The 21205-nt window shown below is 38.0% G+C and overlaps 1 protein-coding gene across 8 annotated transcripts; it reads left to right on the forward strand.

The window, feature by feature from the left end:
• Positions 1-838: 838 nt before the first annotated feature.
• Positions 839-19930, forward strand: LOC18448871 (histone deacetylase 19). 8 transcript variants are annotated; one of them, XR_016053030.1, is made up of 8 exons: positions 839-1550; positions 4321-4761; positions 9619-9761; positions 10461-10551; positions 10684-10808; positions 10973-11036; positions 18857-18965; positions 19628-19930. XR_016053030.1 is itself a non-coding variant. In XM_088863371.1 (7 exons), exons 1-7 carry the CDS (start codon positions 1014-1016, stop codon positions 19685-19687), a joined length of 1461 nt encoding a protein of 486 aa, XP_088719497.1. In that variant the 5' UTR covers positions 839-1013; the 3' UTR covers positions 19688-19930. The 8 variants fall into 8 exon arrangements, 2 of the variants coding, with proteins under 2 accessions (XP_088719497.1, XP_088719499.1); XR_016053031.1 differs by lacking the exon at positions 19628-19930 and adding an exon at positions 19064-19445; XR_016053029.1 differs by lacking the exon at positions 19628-19930 and adding an exon at positions 19100-19445.
• The last annotated feature ends 1275 nt before the right edge of the window (positions 19931-21205 follow it).

The following is a 21205-nucleotide window of genomic DNA, read 5'->3' on the forward strand; positions in this document are numbered from 1 at the left end:
GGTTGGATAAAAGTAAACATATAGGTTTTATGATATAGAAAGCTTAGCCTATTTTTTTTTATCTTAAATTTTGGGTTATGATCGTTAGTATCTGACTTAAATTTTTTTTTTTTTTAACTCATTCATTATGTGGTTAAAAAATAATTTTTGGATAAACTAAAAATCTAAATTTTTTTATTTGAAGATAATGATCTAGTCATAACCAGATTGATGATGGATCCCGAATTTCACGAGCCAGTGTTTTGAAAACATAATAAATGAATAGTATGATCTCGAGGGAGCATAGTATACGCGCTCCATAAAATGAACTGGTAAGAGATTGAGGAAAGAACTCTCTTCCCTGCTACTCTTCGTCTTCTTCTACCTGCAAAACCTTGCGACATTTCAGCTGCCTGAAAACAACTCCTTTTTTGCAGTATTAAACGCTACCCCATTAAATCCTACTACTTTGCACTTCCATATTTTCATTGTCCTCTCTCTTTCTCACTATTTTTCTCTCTCTCACACACTTATTCCTTTCCTTCCCTATTCTCTCTCTAGTCTCTTCCTTTCCTCGTTGTTTCTGAGCTTTACTGTGTCGAGATCTACTGGACTGGTTATCTTTAAAAAACTGGTCTTTGTCTTCCTTTTATGTGAGAGATTTCATGGCTTGAAAAGTGGGTTTCGTGTCCATTAACTCATAGCCATAGTTCCTTATCCTCTCTCTCTCTCTCTCTCTCTCTCTCTCTCTTCTTCCCCTGTGAGTTCTACTGTTTCTTGATCTACTGGTACTGGTAATCTTCCTGAAAAATCAAAACTGGTCGTTCTCTATCCTTTGATGTGAGAGATTTCTTGGCTTGAAAAGTGTGTTGGGTATCCATTAACTCCTACCCATAGTTCCTTATCCTCTCTCTCTCTTTCTCTTTCTCTCTCTCTTCTTCTCCTGTGAGTTCTGTTTATCGATCTACTAGTACAAGTAGTCTTCCTGAAAAAGCGGTTGTTACATTGCATCGGTTGATGAGATTGAACTCGTGATGGGCTTGGATGATGAGTCAGGAAGCTCGCTGCCTTCTGGTACGGATGCGAAAAAGAGGAAGGTTTCTTATTTTTATGACTCAGAAATTGGTAATTACTATTACAGTCAAGGTCACCCCATGAAGCCCCACAGGATAAGAATGGCTCATAATCTTGTGCTTAATTATGGCTTGCTTGAATGCATGGAGGTTTGCAAACCCAACTTGCTAGAGAGCAATGAATTTAGGGTTTTTCATGCCGACGACTATATCTCGTTCTTGCAATCTGTTACACCAGAGACTCAGCATGAGCAGCTAAGGCAGTTAAAGAGGTTTAATGTTGGGGAGGATTGCCCTGTTTTCGATGGTCTGTACAGTTTTTGCCAGACCTATGCGGGGGGCTCTGTAGGGGCAGCTGTTAAACTCAACAATAAGGAATCTGATATTTCTATTAATTGGTCTGGTGGCTTGCACCATGCCAAAAAGTGTGAAGCTTCTGGTTTCTGCTATGTCAATGATATTGTACTTGCCATACTTGAACTCCTCAAATGGCATCAGGTATGTTCCATCTTCACCATCTTTATTTATTTTTTGTTTTCCCCCTTATAGGCTATAAGCACCCCACTGTTTATTTCTCCTAATCTTTTGATTTTTTTGTTTTTTTTTTTTTGGAGATCAAGACCTCCTTCCGTTTCCGTTTACCCTGTTCTGGTTTTTCCATGCTTCTTATGTACGAGAACATGTTTCCTTTGCAATTGATTCCAAAGGAAAGTTAAAAGAGAAAGGACAAGAAGCATGCTTTTTAATAATGAACTTCAGCATGCTTTTTAATAATGCACTTCATCAGCCTTAGTGAAAATGGTCTAGGATAGATGAGGACTATTAATGCTGTAGAATGTAGCTGCAAATGTGGTTGGGATGTAATGCTCCTTTAGGAGTTTGAGTGCTATAAAACACTTAAAATCTGGTGGGCTGAAGCTGAGCTCAATTACATATCAGGGGGTATCGAATGGAAGAATTCTAGTCAGAGAGGTAGATTGTGGTTGGTGAATTCTCACTTTTAGTCCAGATTCTGAGGACTGGAGATGGATATGTAGGCTTTCACAACTGTGTACTCCTCCAACGTTTTGCATAGGAGATAATCTTTTTTGGGCAAAGTTTGATTCACTTTGTAATTTAGTAAATTTCCTGTTAGGTGGCAAAATTTTGCCTGCTATAGCTACTAGGTCAATCTGCTGATATGTCTGCTATAGTTACTAGGTCAATCTGCTGATATGTAGAGTCATGTTCGTATTCCCAATAAAATTGGGAACTTGTTTTACCTTAGGCTGACTCTTGATGTTCTCCCAGAATTGGCCTAGGCCATTCACGTGTTTCACTTGGATATGTTACTGGTGAGTGGAGAGCCTTGTTCCTTCTGACTTGAGAACATGTGCCTAGGACACTTAGGCTCACATGAAATTATTAAGTTCGGAAGTTCCTTATGCTTTCGTGGTGCCCTGGTCTTTCCTGTTAGGGCGAGGAAGAGGAGTCGTATACGAGGCCACTCCCTCGCTATCGATTAAGTGAACTCCATTGTTGAGCCTCACACGAACGGGGCAAACTTCCTTTCTCTCACTGCCCGGATTTTGCCTGGCTTTGCAAACCTCCCTTCTATTAAATTAAATAAAGATGCTTGAAAGATTCCACGGTCCAGGCATGGCTTATCTCTGCCTTTAGGAGAAGCTTTAAGAGATAAAGGGCAAGCTCAATGAGTAGAACATCCCTGGAAAGAGAAAAAAAGAGAAGAACATAGCCAATATTGAGAATGTTGGAGAGAAAAAGACCAAATTTCTTGATGAGATCTTTGCCCTTGATAAAAGGGAAGAATTTGCACTGTTGAGAGTGGAAGAAAGAGTGAGAGGAACATCATTGGCAGCAATATTAAGCTTGTTAGTTTGGAGGAAGTAATCCCAGAAAGTCAAGGGCCTGGTGGTTAAAAGGGGGTGAGAAGAGCACAATGTTCTTTCACAAGATGACAAGATTGCCATTACAAGGAGGAGAGAATATGAGGACGAGTCAGCATTAACCAAAGCAGTTGTGAGCTTCTTCAAAAGTATAAATTTGATCATTGTTGTTGGCTGAATTCATGGAAATAGGTTCCTTATCCCATCCCATCCATCTCGAGCCAAAGTCTATTCGCCGCCTCAAGTAGTCATTGTAATGTAGATGGTCACTGACTTTCTTAAGGTCAACTTTAACCACTAAACAAACTCTCACTACTTAGTGACTTGGGCCTAAAACCAATTTAGTTCTGCGGAATTGGAGCTCCATTCATGATTTGTCTTTTCTGGAATTAAAGTTTCTTGGGGATTGAAATGGACTGGTTACGTTCTATATTGTGGCTAGGAATAAACACTACTAGCCTGTAATGTAGGTTTGCACTTGCTAATGTCCATTCCCCCAAACCCTCCCTTTCCTCGTCAGCTTTGTCAATACGCTAAACAAACTTTGCATTGATGTCTATGTTCAGTCTCTCTCTCCTATGGAACTTGTGGAAGCATCAGCTATATGGTCGTCCTTGACTAGTTTTGAAAAGTCTTGATTTCCCTATTTTCTGCAAATGAGAAAACACTCATTTCCATTTGTTCAAATCTGTTTATATATTATGATTAAACTTGTCAATGACAGTATACACCCATCCTCTATTGGGTAGTGTTTAAAGGAATCTTGCTTTTGTCTTGAGAATGTCCCTTTTTCCTGCACATTTTCTGGAAAACTTAAGGAGTTGTCTTCAGAAAAGTACTTTAAGCAAGATATAGAAATGGGGAACTATCAACAAATTAGCTCACCTACTTTGACGTTGTTGTGGCCTTCCTAAATCGGCATACACCTCCCTGACTCCTTTACCCAACCTAATCTCCTATGGTCAAAACCTTCCTTCTTGGGTACCTTTCCTGCATATAGTTGTCTGCTGTTGCTGTTGTTTATCCCATGCCAGGGTTCCATGACAAAATTGACTAGGATCCGCTTTCCTTGGAATTCATTTCATGAACTATTGGAACACTGCTCTTATGGGAGTGTCAATGCAGCATCTTGTTTTTGTCTGTTTTTTGGTTTTGCTCTTCCAATTGAAGAGTAATATCTATTTAATTATCTATGATGCGATCAGTTGGAATTGGATTTTGTGATGAGTTAGTTTTATAAATATTACATAACATATAGGACATACTTATTCAATAGCTTTCAAGGTTGTTCTTATGGACAACTTTATTATGAGTTTGAAATTAAAACCTAGTATGATATGAATGAGTTGTTTGTTGATGTTTTTGTTGCTTTATAATTGCAGCGTGTACTCTACATCGATATTGATATTCATCATGGTGATGGGGTGGAAGAGGCCTTTTACACCACAGACCGTGTTATGACTGTATCTTTTCATAAATTTGGTGACTATTTTCCTGGCACGGGTCACCTTAAAGATGTAGGATATGGGAAAGGGAAGTGCTACTCACTCAATGTGCCACTCAATGATGGGATTGACGATGAGAGTTATAAAAACTTATTTAGACCTATCATTCAGAAGGTTATGGAAGTATACCAGCCTGAAGCAGTTGTCTTGCAGTGTGGGGCAGACTCTCTTTCTGGTGACAGGCTAGGGTGTTTTAATCTCTCGGTCAAAGGGCATGCTGATTGTGTGAGGTTTCTTAGATCCTTTAATGTACCACTGATGCTTCTTGGAGGTGGAGGCTACACCATTCGCAATGTTGCTCGCTGCTGGTGCTATGAGGTTTGCTCTTCTTGTTCCTTCACTGCCTTTATTTCACTGAGTTTGCTGTTTCTTTTCCTGATTTCCCTGGAGATATGTTTTGTCTAAAGACTTTAGACTTCAACTCTGAGACTGTTAAAAAACTTTTTAATTCGCTTTAAGAAGAGATTCTCTGCTTGTGTAATTCTCTCTGAGAAATGAAGATAGTAGCCCAGAGTTCAGCATTAGGAAAGATCAAAGGAATCAATATTTGTATGTCTACAGAACTTTGGTTACATACGCCATTTTCTAGAAATACTAAAATGGAACAAATTTTTAGAGGTGGCATAGGAAGCATGTTTAAGATGTAATTTGGTTACTTTCTCTTGTGTTCTACATTATTTTGGAGAAGAATGGAGTAGAATCTAGCTTTTGTAAAAAGTAATACAAGGACTAGTTCACTCACATATGACATTCATAATTCAGATAACTGCACCAATCTTCAAAAGTTGTTTTTTGGGTAGTTTCCAAAGAGTCTTATACATGTAAAATTAATTTGATCTACGTGCTCCCCAGAATGCCCTTAGAGACATGCAGCATATTTAGAAATGGTGATATATCATTATGTGACCTGAATATTGCTTGATCCATATTTTTGGGCCTGCATATTCATTTTATTTGCCCCATCCATCCTGCTGCTGTAATGGGGTAGGTGGTAGAGTGGGTATATCATTTTTTGTGATGCCAAGAAACAATGTCTCTATCAAAAATTGCCAATGCTATGAAGGAATTCATCACCCTCTCCCTATCCGCTGAAATCTCATTCTATGGCATTTTTGGATTCAGAAATAGGTTAGCGGATATCTGATTTGTTTATTTTTTTTTGGGTAACATAGGTTAGTGGATTTCTTATAAAAAATGTCTGCCGTCTTTTAAGATCACTTGCAGTTAGGGTCTTGATTGCGTTGTATTAAAAACTAACTTCTTTTTTAATTGTTCTATATTGAATCTATCTGTTTTTTTTAATTGTTCTATATCGAATCTATCTGTTTTTTCCTTTTGGACATTACCTGATTCCTCTACTTCTCTATAAATTTCTGTTTGTTTGTATAATACGTTTGTTGTTAACCATTAATGATAGTATAGTTTTCCTTTTTGCTGGGTTATGTAGAATACGTGTATGCTATATTATTTATTTGCTTTGTCTATAAACAACTTGTCTATTTACATGGGCCACATACAATGCAAAGTATAAAATAAAACCTACTACAATCTAAGGATCGCACATTTACTACCCTAAAATGTAAACTTTATTCATAAAAAAAGCATCAATTGCAGTAGACAAATATGAATCAATAACTGGGAAGCCACTTACCAGAACAAACTAATGCCTTGGATCACGTCCATAGAACTTACTATACCCTACTCTGGATCACGAAACTAATAGTGCACTTATCTTGTGGTCCCTTCTGAATCCTCTTTAAGATAAGAAGCAATTATGGAAATTCTATAATTATATAGGGGTAGAGAGCATAACCATGGCAGACACAAAAGGACATGGTTGGAAGTATTGAGAAAAGATATGGGGACTTATGGCCTTATTGAAGATATGAGCCTTGATAGATCATAATGGTGGACCAGGATTTGTGTAGCCAATCTGTTGGGAAAAGGCTCTGATGATGAGAGAGCATAACCAAGAGAGAAAACATTGAAGCAATTTAGGGTTTCTTTTCAACCCTCAACACAGTGTGGCTGTGGTTTCTTTTCAACCCTCTATGTGGGGCGAACAAGCACTTTTTGAAATGGAAAAAAAAAAAACCCCTCTATGTGGGGCGTACCACACTTGGGCTGACGTTGGACCTAGGCATGGCACCTCCCTTTAGCCATGGAATTGGTGGGGCGTGCACCTCCCTAGTAGACCTCCTTGGCGGTGCCCGATAGCTAGAGAGAAAAGTAGAGAGAGGAAAGAAATAGGGTGTGGAGGAGAGAGAGAGAGAGAGAGAGAGAGAGAGAGAAGAAAGAGAACTAAGGAATTGAGAATGAGATGGATGACCCCCTATTTATAGTGCCATTTGGAGTCTACGGTAAGCCATATTAGGTTAGGAATCAATCTGGACCATTAGATCAATGGTGATTTGTAGGGTGAAGAGAGATTCAATTTGTGCCCTCCATTCACTGGATCAACTTTTATGATGAAGGGAAGTAATCTAGAACTCTTATTCGTTAGCTTCGATGATCTTGGTTCTTCTCACGAGGATTAGGTTTATCCGAAACTTAGATTAGGATTATCTTATTAACTTCTAGAAACCTTATCTCATCTTGAAATGTTATCTTCTAGAAGTCTTATCCTATTCTTTCTGGAAACCAACTTAAGATAAAACCTTATGCAAAATATTTTACTATTCTCAAAATAAAAATAATCCATAAAATTAGGAGTCCCAACCCCTTCAAACTTCTCTTTTCCATAACCAACAATGTATCCTAAGGGGGGAGAGAGAGAAAGAGAGAGAGAGAGAGAGAGAGAGAGAGAGAGAGAGAGGGGTCTTGGGCTTGTGGGCCAACATCACACAAGGTGGGTCCTCCCATGTGTGTCATGTGGGTCCACAGTTTTCCTATAACCCTAAACAATTTTTTAAATGAAAAAACCATTTTTGTTAGAAAATAAATTGAATTTTGATTTTGGAAAATATTATTTTCAATTAAAAATTCCCATGGAATAAATAAAATACATAACAAGATTTTACGAAAATTGTTCTAGTGCTCCATAATTTTTCTAAACATAAACAGAGGATTGGATCTAATGGGTAAAGAACATGCAAATCACTAAGGCACTCTACTTATGATAAAAGTCTATGATCCTTGGACTGTTATTTCACACCAACCCAATGGGATTCATGACCCATAGTAAATCACAAGGGTTTATGATGGGCCCATCAAGGTTACCCAATAATCAGTAGGGACATGAATCTAGTGTGTGGATTATAGGTTCTCCCTAAGGACAGTTCATACTATGCTCATAAGGATGAATGCACAATATCGCAATATTACAAGGGGTACTTTCTTCATCTCATGCACATGCACCCTCTTTGGTGGCTTCCCATAATACGGCTATCATATGGACATGCCATGTGGTGGTTGTTGAAGATTTGGCTTTTGCCTCACAAGCCTCCAACTGCACGTAGGAGACCTTTCGTCCTCTTGGTTTACAAAATATCATCCTTGGGCGTCTCGCCGTCCTCAACAAGGGATGACCCTACAATAGAAGCCTCTCCGAATATGCCATATGCCTATGGGTAAGGGTTTTGGACTCGTTGTTGGAAACACCTGTGATTGCGATTAGCTTTAGGAATCGGAATTGCTTAATCGTTTGTGCTAGATGATTTCTTATCTTGGAATCGCCGTTCGTACAATGAAATCATTGGAGGCATGATTCCTAATAATTGGAATCACGATCCAATAAAATAGGAACTGTGATTCCTATTTGTAGGAATCAATTTACCATCATGTTGTAATCGAGCTTCCAACCTTGCAGGGATTGCACATGACCCCATACTGTTCAATGGCTCTTGGAATTGTGACCTGATGAGATAGGAATTTTGATTCCTGCATTACTGGAATTATTGTCCCCATCGATTTAAATTTGAAGTTCCCACAATTCAGGAATCATGTACCAAGCCCTTCTGCTATATAAGAGAAGTATCTTGCAAGAAAAGATTTAAATTTTTATATTTTTTATAAGCTTGAAATCTGGAGTCCATATTTCTAGTACATTTCCCAAGGGGAAGCATATTATGCGGATCGAGATCTTTCTCAACACTCCCATACATTTGGGCTGCCACCAAAACGTCTTACCTTAAGGTGGGGCTGCCACCCACTACGTGATTTATAGATTGATAAATCTGTCGGGTAACTTGGCAGAGATTATTGTACATGGATTCATCTCAAAAGTTTATTAAGGCTTTTTGTCTCTCACAACATCATAGTCCTGAAACCCAAATATAATACTACGAAAGGGTTGCTGGAACTCCTCAGGCAACATACAATTTGTGAACATATTTCATTCCACATTTGCGTTTGAATATTGATTCCAAGCCATTAGAACTTAATTCGATTTTTATCAAAACGTTGTTCAGTGCTTCTGCAAACCGTGCCTTTTGACGATATGGATCTGGCTTCCAAACAATAGGGATTCACAATTCCGAAAAAATTGGAATCAATGTCTCGCACAAGTTGAATCACATTGTGTGCAACTATGAATCGTAAATTCTGCAATATGGAATCTTGATTCCAAGCTTCCAGGAATTGAGATTCAAATAATAATCTGGAATGCGTTTCGTGAAACTTGGAAACATGATTCCTATCTTCTGGAATCGTGTCTCATCCCGGGAACAACTGAACCGTGATTCTAAACCGGAATTGCGACCTCGGTACACAATTTGGTAACTAAGGTCCTAGGTCTAGACCGCTCAAACCTGGGTTAGTCAACGAGCATTACATCACATGCCTCTTTGGTCCTACATGGACCACAATTCCACTGGAGTACATATTCACTATGATCATGAGTTTTTACATGCTCTGAAGGCCTTTGAGGGCCACAAACTCCAACATAAAGGTCCGTAGTAATTGGTATTTTTTAAGGCCATCTCCACCAATTTGCACTGGCAGAGCCAATCAGTGTTTCACTTTTCCCTCTCGCCTCAAAGTCTTTTCACCACTGCCTTTGGAATCTATCCCTGTGGCTAGTAATTCAATGAAATAAACCAAACTCGAACTAAAGAAATTCTACATGATTGTAAATCATGTGGGATCCTTTTGATGTTCTAAATCTAATCCACCAGAGGTAACACACCATGAACCCATTGTCGCTTTTCATAAGAGTTTGAGATTTTGCATGTGCAGACTGCAGTTGCTGTTGGTGTTGAGCTCCAAGACAAGTTGCCAATCAATGAATACTATGAGTACTTTGGCCCTGATTATACACTTCATGTTGGCCCCAGTAACATGGAAAATCAGAACTCTGCAAAGGAGCTAGCAAAGATAAGGTAAATTTTGTAATTTGTATGCCTTATATAAACACACATGTATTGTAGTCAGATACTATTGTTGAACATGACATCATTTAGCAAACCTATTGCTTCACTCTTTTTATCGATTGTTTCTTCAACATGCTAATGTATGGTCTCTATTGTTAGCTGCCATCTTACTACTTCGTAGAACTCTCCAGAAGTGCTTCATTTCTGCCAATACTCTCTTATAAACCATGGTACCTATTGTATCTTGTGATCCCTTTTAATTTTCTTAATCATGTTATGTTTTGTAAGATTTGTTCAAAACCTGTTTTCATTAACTAAAACTATTGTGTGGAATATAAGCACATATAAACAGAACTCATGCAAGCACAAATAAGAAAAAGAAAAATATAAAAAGAGACCATTTGCTTTTGGTATAAGGAGTTCATAAGCGCTCTTGTCTGTTGGGTTTCAAATTTGGTGGTTGTGAGTGCATCATTGACTAGGTTCAACGTTCAAAAAAATAAAAATAAAATCTCGAATTTAGTGACACATCCCAAGCTGTTCAATTTGAATCGGATGGCTAGGGTTGGATATTTGTGACCTCCTTGTAGAAAGGTAAATGGTCTCATAGTATACAATCCCATAAAAAAATGTGATTCATGCTATTATATCATTGGTAAGGACTATTGATTAGCTCTTATTCATTGTTTTTCCTTTCTGATGCTGAAGAAATACCTTGCTGGAGCAATTAAAAAGAATACAGCATGTACCAAGTGTGCCATTTCAGGAAAGACCTCCTGATACTAAATTTGCTGAAGAGGTAGATCCCTGGATGTTGCTCACGAGATGTTACTGACGGAAATGGGATTTGTCTTTAAGAATCTTAATTTCTTTATTACTTTTAGGCTACTCTTTCACAATTTAACTTCCGGCTTGATTGTTCAATCTTTAGGAGGAGGAAGATTTGGAAAAGAGAACAAAATCAAACAAGTGGGATGCAGAAAGTCACAGTTCTGAATCTGAAGACCAGAAACCTCAGATTCATTATACAGATGCATCAGAGAAAGGTGTAGTTAGGTTAGTCTTGTGCTCAATTACCGGATAATTATTATTCGTTTGCAGAAACTGTATCTTGTAATTCAAGGTTCACTTATTTAAGATTGCTTGTTGGATCTTTTTCTTCTTTTTGTTTAACTTCCAATGAAGTTGCCCCCTTACATTGCAAGCTGTTATTTGCACAGGAGACTGGTTTGCTCCCCAACCAAACAAATTAAGTCAGAGGAAGAAAATGGAATTGGAGTAATGGTATGCAAATACTATCACTCTCTCTTTGCTGAAAACTTGTTTCTTGTTCAAGAAACTGTTGTATTTATTAACTGTTCAATGCACTTGTGGTGGTATTGTTGCCGTTCTTGGGTGGTATAAGTTATAATTGGCTGTTGTTCCAGATTCCTGACCACGTCCCTTTGCACAAAATCCACAATCAATTATATTCTGAAAATCATTCCTGGACTGAGTTGAAAACTGGGCCAGAAGAATTCTTGAGAGTAACTTCATGGTCCAAATCCGTTGTTTCTTCGCAAAACTCTTAGCCCAAAACCTTACACTTTGTGGGCACCTGAAATAGGTTTCCATCGTATTTATATTTTGGAGAACAGAATTTAGGTTAAATTCCCCAAGTGTTGCCAAGTATTTTCATTTGAAAAGAAAAAAATGCTTTGCTGTAAAATTTTTCCATCCTAAACCCTTTTTCCTAGTTGATTGTTTTAGATGTTCAGAACAGAAGTAGCTTCCATGTTAGACTTAATTTGGTGAGAACTAGTGAATGAAAATTTGGCCGCCTGGCCGCCTAGGCGGCCCAGGAGGCTGATTGAATTGAATAGAGTCAGGTTGCACCATACTCGGATGCCCGCCTAAGTGGTTTGCCCAGGTCGATTAGGCAGCTCGATGAAATGCCCTTGGCTGAGGGCGGAAAAAGGCTCTCAGCCAAGGGAAAAATTGGACATTTCCCCCCCAAAAAGAGGGAAAGGGTTTTGGGGGGTATTTTTTGCCCCCAAAACCCATTCGTGTTCATTTTTTGCTTGAGAAATACCCTAACAAACAAGTATTTGTGATTTCTTTGAAGATAAAAGTTTTTTTTTGAACTCTTTGATTTGTGCTAGTTATTGAGATGTCGATTGTTGCACAATGGATGAATTTTGGGCAAATTTCACTCATTCAATGTTATAGTCATTCAATTTCAAATTTCGAAGTCATGTATGAACTGTACAATAAGATACACTCACAAAAAAATATGAAACAGTGTTCTTTAAAAAAAAACCGATGTTCTATGCACTGGTGGGTCAGTAACCCCCCCCCTCCCTTCCCTCCCAAAAAAGGAAACAATATCATCCTCAAGGCTCTGGTGGCACCCCTTCGTCTATAGGCGGCTGAATCTGATTTTTGAACATTAGTGGGAACCAAAATATGTGATGTGGTAATCTTTCCAAAAACTTATTCATTGAAAAGAATCTTTCCAAAGCTTCTTTACATGTGACTCTCTTTGTGCTGTGATTCAAAACTAATCTAGACCACTTGTCTTAATGCCCCTCAAACTTCTGCAATGACTAAAGTATACTCTTGGCCAAACATGACAAAAGATTCAGCCCATGATGCTTCGTATAGTTAGGGTTGTGTTTAGTGCTTAAGAAAGCATGAGGCAGCACCTAGGTAGCCAGGGGCTTTGCCTGGCTGCCTAGGCAGCTCAATCTAGTAGACTATACATAAATATATATAGAGAAAAGATTTAGTAGAATAAATATGTAGATGAAAAAAGATATTGTGAGCCCAGGCTAATACTGTAAGAAATAGCCCTCGGCCAAAACACCCAGTTGGGGGAATGTTTGCAACCTAATGTTTTCCGAAGCATTCATCCTTCACAATGAAAGAACAGGATTTTTGAGCTCTAGGAACTCTTGATCTGATATAGAGTCATTCTTGGAATAGGAATTGATGTGGATCATTTTTACGCTCTAAATCCTTTTCCTTTGGTTGATCTTTGAGATGAAGACGATGACTTGAAAATTTTGGTGTCAAATAAATTTCCTCAATTAGGTGTTTTGGCACGACTGCCAGTTTCTACAACATTAGACTCGTGCACACATATAGATGTATATATTAATACATATGTATGTGTGTGTGTATCGAGAGAGAGAAAGAGAGAGAGCTGGTTTGGGGGGGGGGGGATCTATTAGCTAGTGGGTAATTGCCTGGTACAGATTAGCAACACCATCCTTGGGTCCTTCTTCAGGCTCCTCATCATACTTTGGCCCTGCATCGTATTCTCTTCGTAATCCTCCTCTCCATCAGACAAATGTGTTATGATGACCTGCCTTTTAGGGGACTCGAAAGAGTAATGCCTAGGTTCGCCACACTTAAAGCACTTAGGCCCGTACTCCCAAGTTTGAAAAGACGTATTCGTAGTTGGGAACTTATGTTTTGATGCATCAGTGGGCCGAGAACTAGAGCCAATTTCTTCTATCGGTTTTTGATTCACAGTATGCCCTTTTTTGAACCAATATTGCTCTCTTACCAAATGAACTATTTATAGTACACCTCTTCAATTTTGTCTCCACTTTTAGGGCTAACTTATATGCGTCCTCAAGACTAAAAATTATAGCAAAATTAATTCATCTTGGATTTCCAATTTCACACCTCTTACATACCTTGCACCAATGTGATCACCACTGTTTTTTGTTTTTTTGAAACATTAACATTGTATTAAGGGAGAGAGTCTACAAAGTGCAAAAGATGGGCATCTCACAGACTGGGTGCTGTATAGAAATCCTCTCTTGGGGTTCTCAAATCATAAAACCAACAGTACTGATAGATACAAAATTAGGAACCATAAGCTCAAAAAAGTGCCAAAATGATTCCACAAGGATCTTTTGGAGTTGCTCCTGCTTTAGCGAGGTTGTTAGCCATAGTGTTTGCATCACGCCAAATATGCCTCCATAAGATTTGATTAGGCCTACAAATATGGAAGATCTCATAAAAAACATGTGCTAATCTCCAGGGACAAGCCGTGGACTGTGGGGCCCAATCGATAACGTTTTGGAGTCCTCCTCGATAAGCAAAACTGAACCCTAGGAAGAGTTGAAGTTTCTTAGGCACTCGAGAAGCAAAGGGCCTCTGCTATAGTGAAGTCAACATGACCAATAGATTTGGATTAGGAGAAGAGGATGGAGCCATTGTGGTCTCTAAAGGTTCCTCCAATCCTTGCCGGCCCTGGATTGCTGAGAGAGCAACCGTCAAATTGGATTTGCCAGATTTGGGTAGGGTCTTAAGAACAGTATGGCCTACCAATTTTAGTGACAATCTGTGTTAGCAAAGGGTCTGAAATAGTTGTGGTTTTTGGCCCAAAATATGACCATCTATTTTATGCGATCCTTCAAGGTGTTGGCTGAGGCCTTCTCTCCTCAAAAGATCTGGTTATTTCTCTCAGTCCAAATTATCCACCACGTGGTGGAGATTGAGGCTCACCAAAGCATGATTCCCGACTTTGGCCAGGGGAGGGTGTGGGACGGTCCTGGGGGTCATTCAATACCATTCGAACCATTGTAGTATGTCTCCCCAAGGGGCTCTTGCCATGTTGCAATAGATGAAGAGATGGGAATTGTTTCAGCCTCCACTATGCACGCGGCACATCTGTTGGGGATCGGCAGGCCCCTTTTTTGGAGTTGGTCCACTGTTAAGGCTCTTTCGATAGGGTTATCCAAAAGAAGATCTGGACTTTAGGGGGGATGAAGGAGAACCAAGTCTTGGTGTGAATGGAAGGTGGAGGCCAGGGAAGGTTGGTGGCATGAGGAGTTTGTGGTAGGACACAGTGACAGTACATGAGCTGTTAGGGGACCAAATGATTTGGTCCTCACTATCAGGGGGAAGGAAAACAGAGTGGGGAGGGAGGATAAGGAGATGAAATCGTCGATCTCATGGTCAGCGAGATATCTCCACAAGTCAAGGTTTCAAGGGCAAGAGGCACCCATTGGGTTCGGAGGGAGGAGAAACTGGTCAGTGAAGAGGTCCTTTAGAGGCTTGTTCCCAACCCAAAGGTTATGCTAGAAGTTAACCTTGTTGCTGGGCCCAATAATTGTGTGCTCTATATTGGACAAAGTATTCATATCCATGATGACTGTGAACTTTTTTTTTTTTTTTCAATAGTATGAATGTAATGATCAACAAACATCCAGACAGGCAAACTAAGAGTTAATAGTTACTTATTTTTATAAAATACTAAAGGAAAAATAGACAATGAGACCATTTATCTTTGGTACAAGGTGGTCACAATTAATATTGACCATTCGATGTGGAATTAGATCAAGCATATCTATGACAAATGTGGTTTCAATATTGGAAATCTTTGTGATAGCCTTAAAATATATTTTCATCTTTAAATATAAAATTTAAAGCTTCAAAAATAGTGTAGATCAAGCATATCTACGAAAGCTTCAAATTCGTGAAAATTGACAGTCCAAAAATGCGTTACAAGATGTACTATTTCCAAAACTTGAAATCCATTTTTTTCTCATGTCCATGCATCTTGATGGATGATCAATTTGAGGATATTTAGGCATCAAACTTGTAGTGAGATTTTTGAGGTGGGTTCTAATTTGATTGTTTAGAGCCTCGGCTCTATATAAACTTTTTCCTTTATTCTATTGATCAAGCGCAAACGTCAAATTTTTTTTTCTCGAACTTTGTGACACACCCAAGCTATTAGATTTCACATCAGATGGTTGTAAATAATTGTGACCTCCTTGTATCAAAAGTAAATGGTCTCATTGTATACAATCCCAATACTAAAAGTACATAGTACACATCCCCCATTTTTTTATTGAAAATTTTAAAACACAACTTTTAGGGATTTTAAATGATTTTTTGAAATTTTTTTGGGGCCGAACTGGCTGATTCACCGAACAGAATCGCCAATCCACCGATCCAACCTAGTTTTCGGGATGGCCGATCTGGGTCATCGATCCGTTTTTTTAAACCTTGATAGGAACTATTTATTAAGCTAATGGGTTGAAAGTCTTTGAGTTCCTCAAGCCCCTCAATTTTGGGAACCAGGGCAATGAATGTGGCATTCATGGCCCTATGGATGATAGCTCTATCATGGAATTCATCAAAATAGCATACAAGTTTGGCTGCAGCAAGTCTAAAAGTTTTGAATAGAGCCACCAGATAGCCATCAGGCCTGGGGCATGGGCTTGGCCAAGATCCTTGGTAGCATTGATTATCTCCTGTTAGGAGAAAGGGAGCTCGAGCTAAACTGCTTTTCCAGGTGGGATAGGTTGGCCATTCTAGAGTCTCGGCCCAAGAGGCGCCACAAAAAACTTTTTGAAGAAGTTGGTCCAGTTTCCGTTCTCAACTTTGGTTTGAATAATGTTTGAGCCATTTGATCCTGGAGCGCTAGGATTGATCATCACTCCTGTTGATCTCATTCCTACTCATCAAGAGATACAACTCACGAGTATCTTTTTTTCATACTCGATTCTTTTTGTTATAGATGGTGAAATCTTTTTTTTGGGTAAGTATAGATGGTGAAATCTTTGATACAGGCTCTATGCATAATCAGCAGGGATGAACTTCTCCTTCAAATATGGTTTCATCTTCCTCTAAGTCGTGATTTTCTATTTTTCTTTATGAGCCCTAATTGCTTGTAACTGTTGTGACGTGATTACAGAATAGCACTTCAACCAAGTAGCCACGAATTTTACCTTCTTTTCCTTTGGTTAATTCTTTCAATTCAAACTCAATGGCGAGCCAATCCAAGAAATCATCGAGTTGCAAACTACCTGAAAAATCAGGAACATTGACCTGATTGGCCTTATCTGAACCTTCCAGAGCTTGAACTAATTGATTTTCTAACGTGTGAGTTTTCTCTCCCCTGGTTAAAGAATGGGTTCACCTCCTCGACTTCAGATCTATCACTGTTATGAATGACAGAATCCCCTTGTTCAGAGCATATGGTGCACTCTACTCGAAATGCCTATTCCTTGACTATCCTCATCAAATTCTCAAAATCTTCATGTATTGGTATCACCATGTATTTCTCTAGCTGCCATCGAGCAAAATTACATAGAGACCACGGGTGGTTGCTTTAGGAGATATGACTTTTTTCTGATACGAGATGTTGCAAATTCGTACTAGAAACTCATGAAGATCTCTAAAAAAGAAATTGATGAGTTGGTTCAAAGTTAGAAGATAGCTAACAAGCCTATAGCTTCAATGGCTCTACAAAATTTGAATTGGAGGGAACAATAACACAAACTCAAATTTGAACCAAAACCCTAACTCCACTCCTATTTGTGGGCTTAATTGAGACCTCCTAATCCTTATTCTAAGCAATTAATACTTCTAATTAAAATTAGGCTTGATCTCGTCATTTTGGCCCTTGACTAAATAAATTCAGGCAAACTTGTCCTTAAAATAACTACGAAAGAGCCCTGGGATTTCGCATGGGAATAACCTTCAATATCGAAATCGCTATTGTGACCCCAATTCAGAAATGGTGTAAGCTCTATAATGAAATCCGCTATGTGGATTTTTTACCAAATTAGGCCGAAAATGCCTTCGGAGGCTTGAATGTCAGCCCTGAAGTTCGTTGCGTGTTGTTGGACTACAACACACACACGTATTTGAACATACACATAGGCACATGAATGCATACATATATGTCTTAGTTATCAGATCTCCTAAAAATGGTAGTTGTTCCACTCCATGAATGCGCTCCTGTGCTCCCAGACCCAGAGTCGGATTGTGGTGCAATTGTGTTGGGAGCACAATCCTAAGACAATAGGAGTTGTTCAATAGGTTAACACATCCTTATTCTTTGCATTTTTTAAAGATAAAAAAAAATATATGCATATCTAGTAAAAAAAAAGGAAGCAATAATTGCATATCTAAAAAAAGAAAATAATAAGGATTCATATTCATATTTTGTGGCTTCTCAAAGGAAAGGAGATTCTTAAATCTCCATCAATAATAACGAGAAAGTTTTAAATCGAATGCATCAAAAATTGCTTTATTGGGTCTAACTCTAACATTTATCAATGTTTATAAGAATTTGACATATCTCTTTAAAATGTGTACAAAAGAGAGAAGGATCTCTCTCTCTCTCTCTCTAAATTTATATGTATTTACTTGATCTACCTCAAGCATTATTATTATTATTTTTAATTAAAATGATATGTAGGGGGATAGGTTCCTTTATTATTATCAATGGAACCTAGGTGGCTTGTGTCTAGGCGCTACAGTCAAGGTGGCTGCGTAGGCACCACTTGATACTGACATTCATGCCATCTGTCTTGATGGATGTGTGAGCCACAACTGGGAAATACCAAGGCAATCTAATCCTGTAATAGAATGAACTTTAACTGATTTAATCCTGCAGTCATTTCGCTGCCAATCTGAGTAGTTTTCTCTATTTTTCCATCTTGAACTTCCATTTGTAAGAAATAGGGCCAATCATATGAGTATTTAGTTCCTAGTTGAAATCTCTCTTCCATTTAGAAAGGGATGTTGTTAACATCTCTTCCATTTAGATGTTGTTATGTGCCTTGGGAAATGCCTCGTTATGCCATTTCCATTCATGACAACGCTAACTCTTTTGGCAATAAAACCTTATGCCAATGGTTTCTTGTGTTGCAATTTTGTGTATTTTATTTTAAGCCTGTATGTTGTGAGCTTCCTTGGTGAAGTTTGGGGACAACTATAGTTGAGGACTGAGTTCTTCTTAGGCAATGAGTGATTCTAGGTTAACTCTATTTTCGTTGCCTGGATTCCATATTGGCTTCATGTTCTTGTATTACTTAAGTAGCAATTTTGAAATCCTTAAGCTTGAAAACTTTCTACTGTTTTCCTTTTCTTAATTTCTTGGATACTTATCAAAATAAGAGATTGATTATTTAACATTATAGCCATATCGTTTGATTTAATATCAGAATAATTATCTAAAGGCACATGTTTGGGACTAGGGATAGTTGGACAACGTGTAAAATGTTTAGTGCATCTCTTGTGGGCAGTTTTGATAGGTTTTCCCCCCTTATTTAATGGGGAAATCTCACCCATCCTGTTATTGAATGCAGAATGGGTTCGACACTACAAAGTGGCCCCAAATGGATGGTACTTGAGGAAAAACCAGCTTGAAAGTTGGAACGAAACTGATGAACTACTATTTGTTTTCTGCAACTACAGGTAATTAATTGGCATTCTTAGTCAATTTACCAAGCTTTTTGGTCCGTCCATATTTGAGGATGTCGAAACCCTGCTTTCTTTGTTCTTTTTTATTGAAGGCAGAGAACTGATGCACTTTGTTGCTTACCAAATAGAAATAGGGAAATCATACAAGTGGAGGATATTCTGTTCATTTCCAAAGAATCAGGAGTATTGTCACTGTTTTGAGAGGAAGTGTTTTCTATGAGCTTATACGAGGAATGTGGTGTTGTTCAGTTGTTCTTTCGCATGTTACATTTATTTATTTGGAAGAGTAGAGGCCCCTGGTTATTCCAGGTAGAGAATTGGCAACTGTACTTACTGAACTTATTGGCACGTGGGGATCCATGGGAAATATATATTTTTTCTTTTCCTCATGTATCAAACTCCTTTTTGTTATGTATATTACTAAATGACTTTCTTATATCCAATTATATATAAAACATGACATAGGTTTGTGCACATGCGGCGTGGCATCTACGGATCACTTCACGTTTCATTTGCTATTCGGTGTAAATAAGCATTATATATGTGTGTGCACGTGTGTGATGGTTTTGCTCTTATGTATTTTTTACTCAATAGATCCATATTTCAAAATTGAAATTGAAATTTTTTTACTTTTGAAAATACTTCTGTTTTTACAGGGATCAAAAAGATTTGAGATTGGAAGAGTACAGGCAAAATACGCTTTTTACGGAGAGTAGGCATTCTGCAAGGTACTGTGGGTGCAGGAGCGTATTGTCACAAATTCTCCCCTCCTTGGAAGGTGTAACTTCGTGTTGCGAAGCGTTGGACATATCACTATATTATATTAGGAAAAGTTTACAATAAGACCGTTTATCTTTGGTACAAATTGGTCACAATTAATCTTGACCATTGGATGTGAAATCAGATGGTTACATTTATTCTATTGACCAAGTTTAAATTTGAAAATAAATTTTTTCGAACTTTGTGTCACCCAAGCTATACGATTTTACATCGGATAGTTTGAACATGCAATGATTTAAGAAGTATATAATGTAAATATTTACTTTTGATACAAGGTAGCCACAATTAATCTTGACCATTGAATGCGAAATTGGGTGACTGTGTTTATTCCATTGATGAAGTTCAAACCTTAAAAGAAATTTTCTCAAACTTTGTGACAAACTCAAGTTATCAAATTTCACATCAAATGGTTCTAAGTAATTGTGGTCACCTTGTATCTAACGGTAAATGATCCTATATTTTAAACTTTGATGTTATGGATTCATAGATAACAAAATCTTACATTTATAGAATAAGGAATGATCACTAAGCATTCAATATCAGACCACCTATGATCTTGGACTCATAGATAACAAAATCTTACATTTATAGAATAAGGAATTATCACTAGGTATCCAATATCAAACCACCTATGATCTCGTGCGTGAAAAAGCTACTTGGTAGATTCTTTTGATCAAAATTTTGGGATCCACCTAAGAACCATAAGATGATTATTTTTCAAAGAAAAAATTTGGATTTTGAGTTCAAAATTTTGATCTCACCCTCTAAAAATCAGACGGTTTTCGTACAATCTTTTGATGTTATTTTCTAGGCATATATGCAAAGTGAGTTTCTCTTTTTTTGGAAAAATTTACTTTTAACACAAAGAGGTTACAATCACTATCGTACTTTAAATTTTGAATTGGGTGGTTGTGAGCATGTCATTAACTCGACGCAAAGTTCAAACAAAATTTTCTTCAGTCTTCATGACACACCCAAAGCCCTCCAATTGGACATCTAATGTCAAGGAATAATTATGACCTCATTGTAAGAAAGATAATCAGTCTCATATTATATACCCCTTCCCCCCCTTTTTTTTTTTTTTCTCTTCCTAAGCTATTCTTTGCCTTTTTTTTTTTTTCTCTTCCGAAGCTATTCTTTGCGTTGAAGAGGTTATATATATCTCTGGTTCCTGAAAGAAACCCATGAATTGGGTTTTCCTAAGAGAGCAAACAAGCAATATGCTCCCACAGGAGCACAAAGTCTTTTGGCTTTTCAAATTGCAACACATTTGCGTGCTCTTAAAGAAATGTCCTTAGTATCCTACTTCAAGTAGGCCCAATGTTCATTGTCTTTTTATCGATATGCCATTCACCTCGTTAGATTTCCCAAATGAGTTATGTCTCCACTTGTAGAGACCAATAATAACTCATACCATGCCCCAAAATCATCATCCCATTCCTCATCGAACTGTA

Source organism: Amborella trichopoda, chromosome 3, assembly GCF_054954075.1.
Source record: "Amborella trichopoda isolate Santa Cruz 75 chromosome 3, AtrichopodaSantaCruz75HAP2 v2.0, whole genome shotgun sequence".
Taxonomy (NCBI): Eukaryota; Viridiplantae; Streptophyta; class Magnoliopsida; order Amborellales; family Amborellaceae; genus Amborella; species Amborella trichopoda.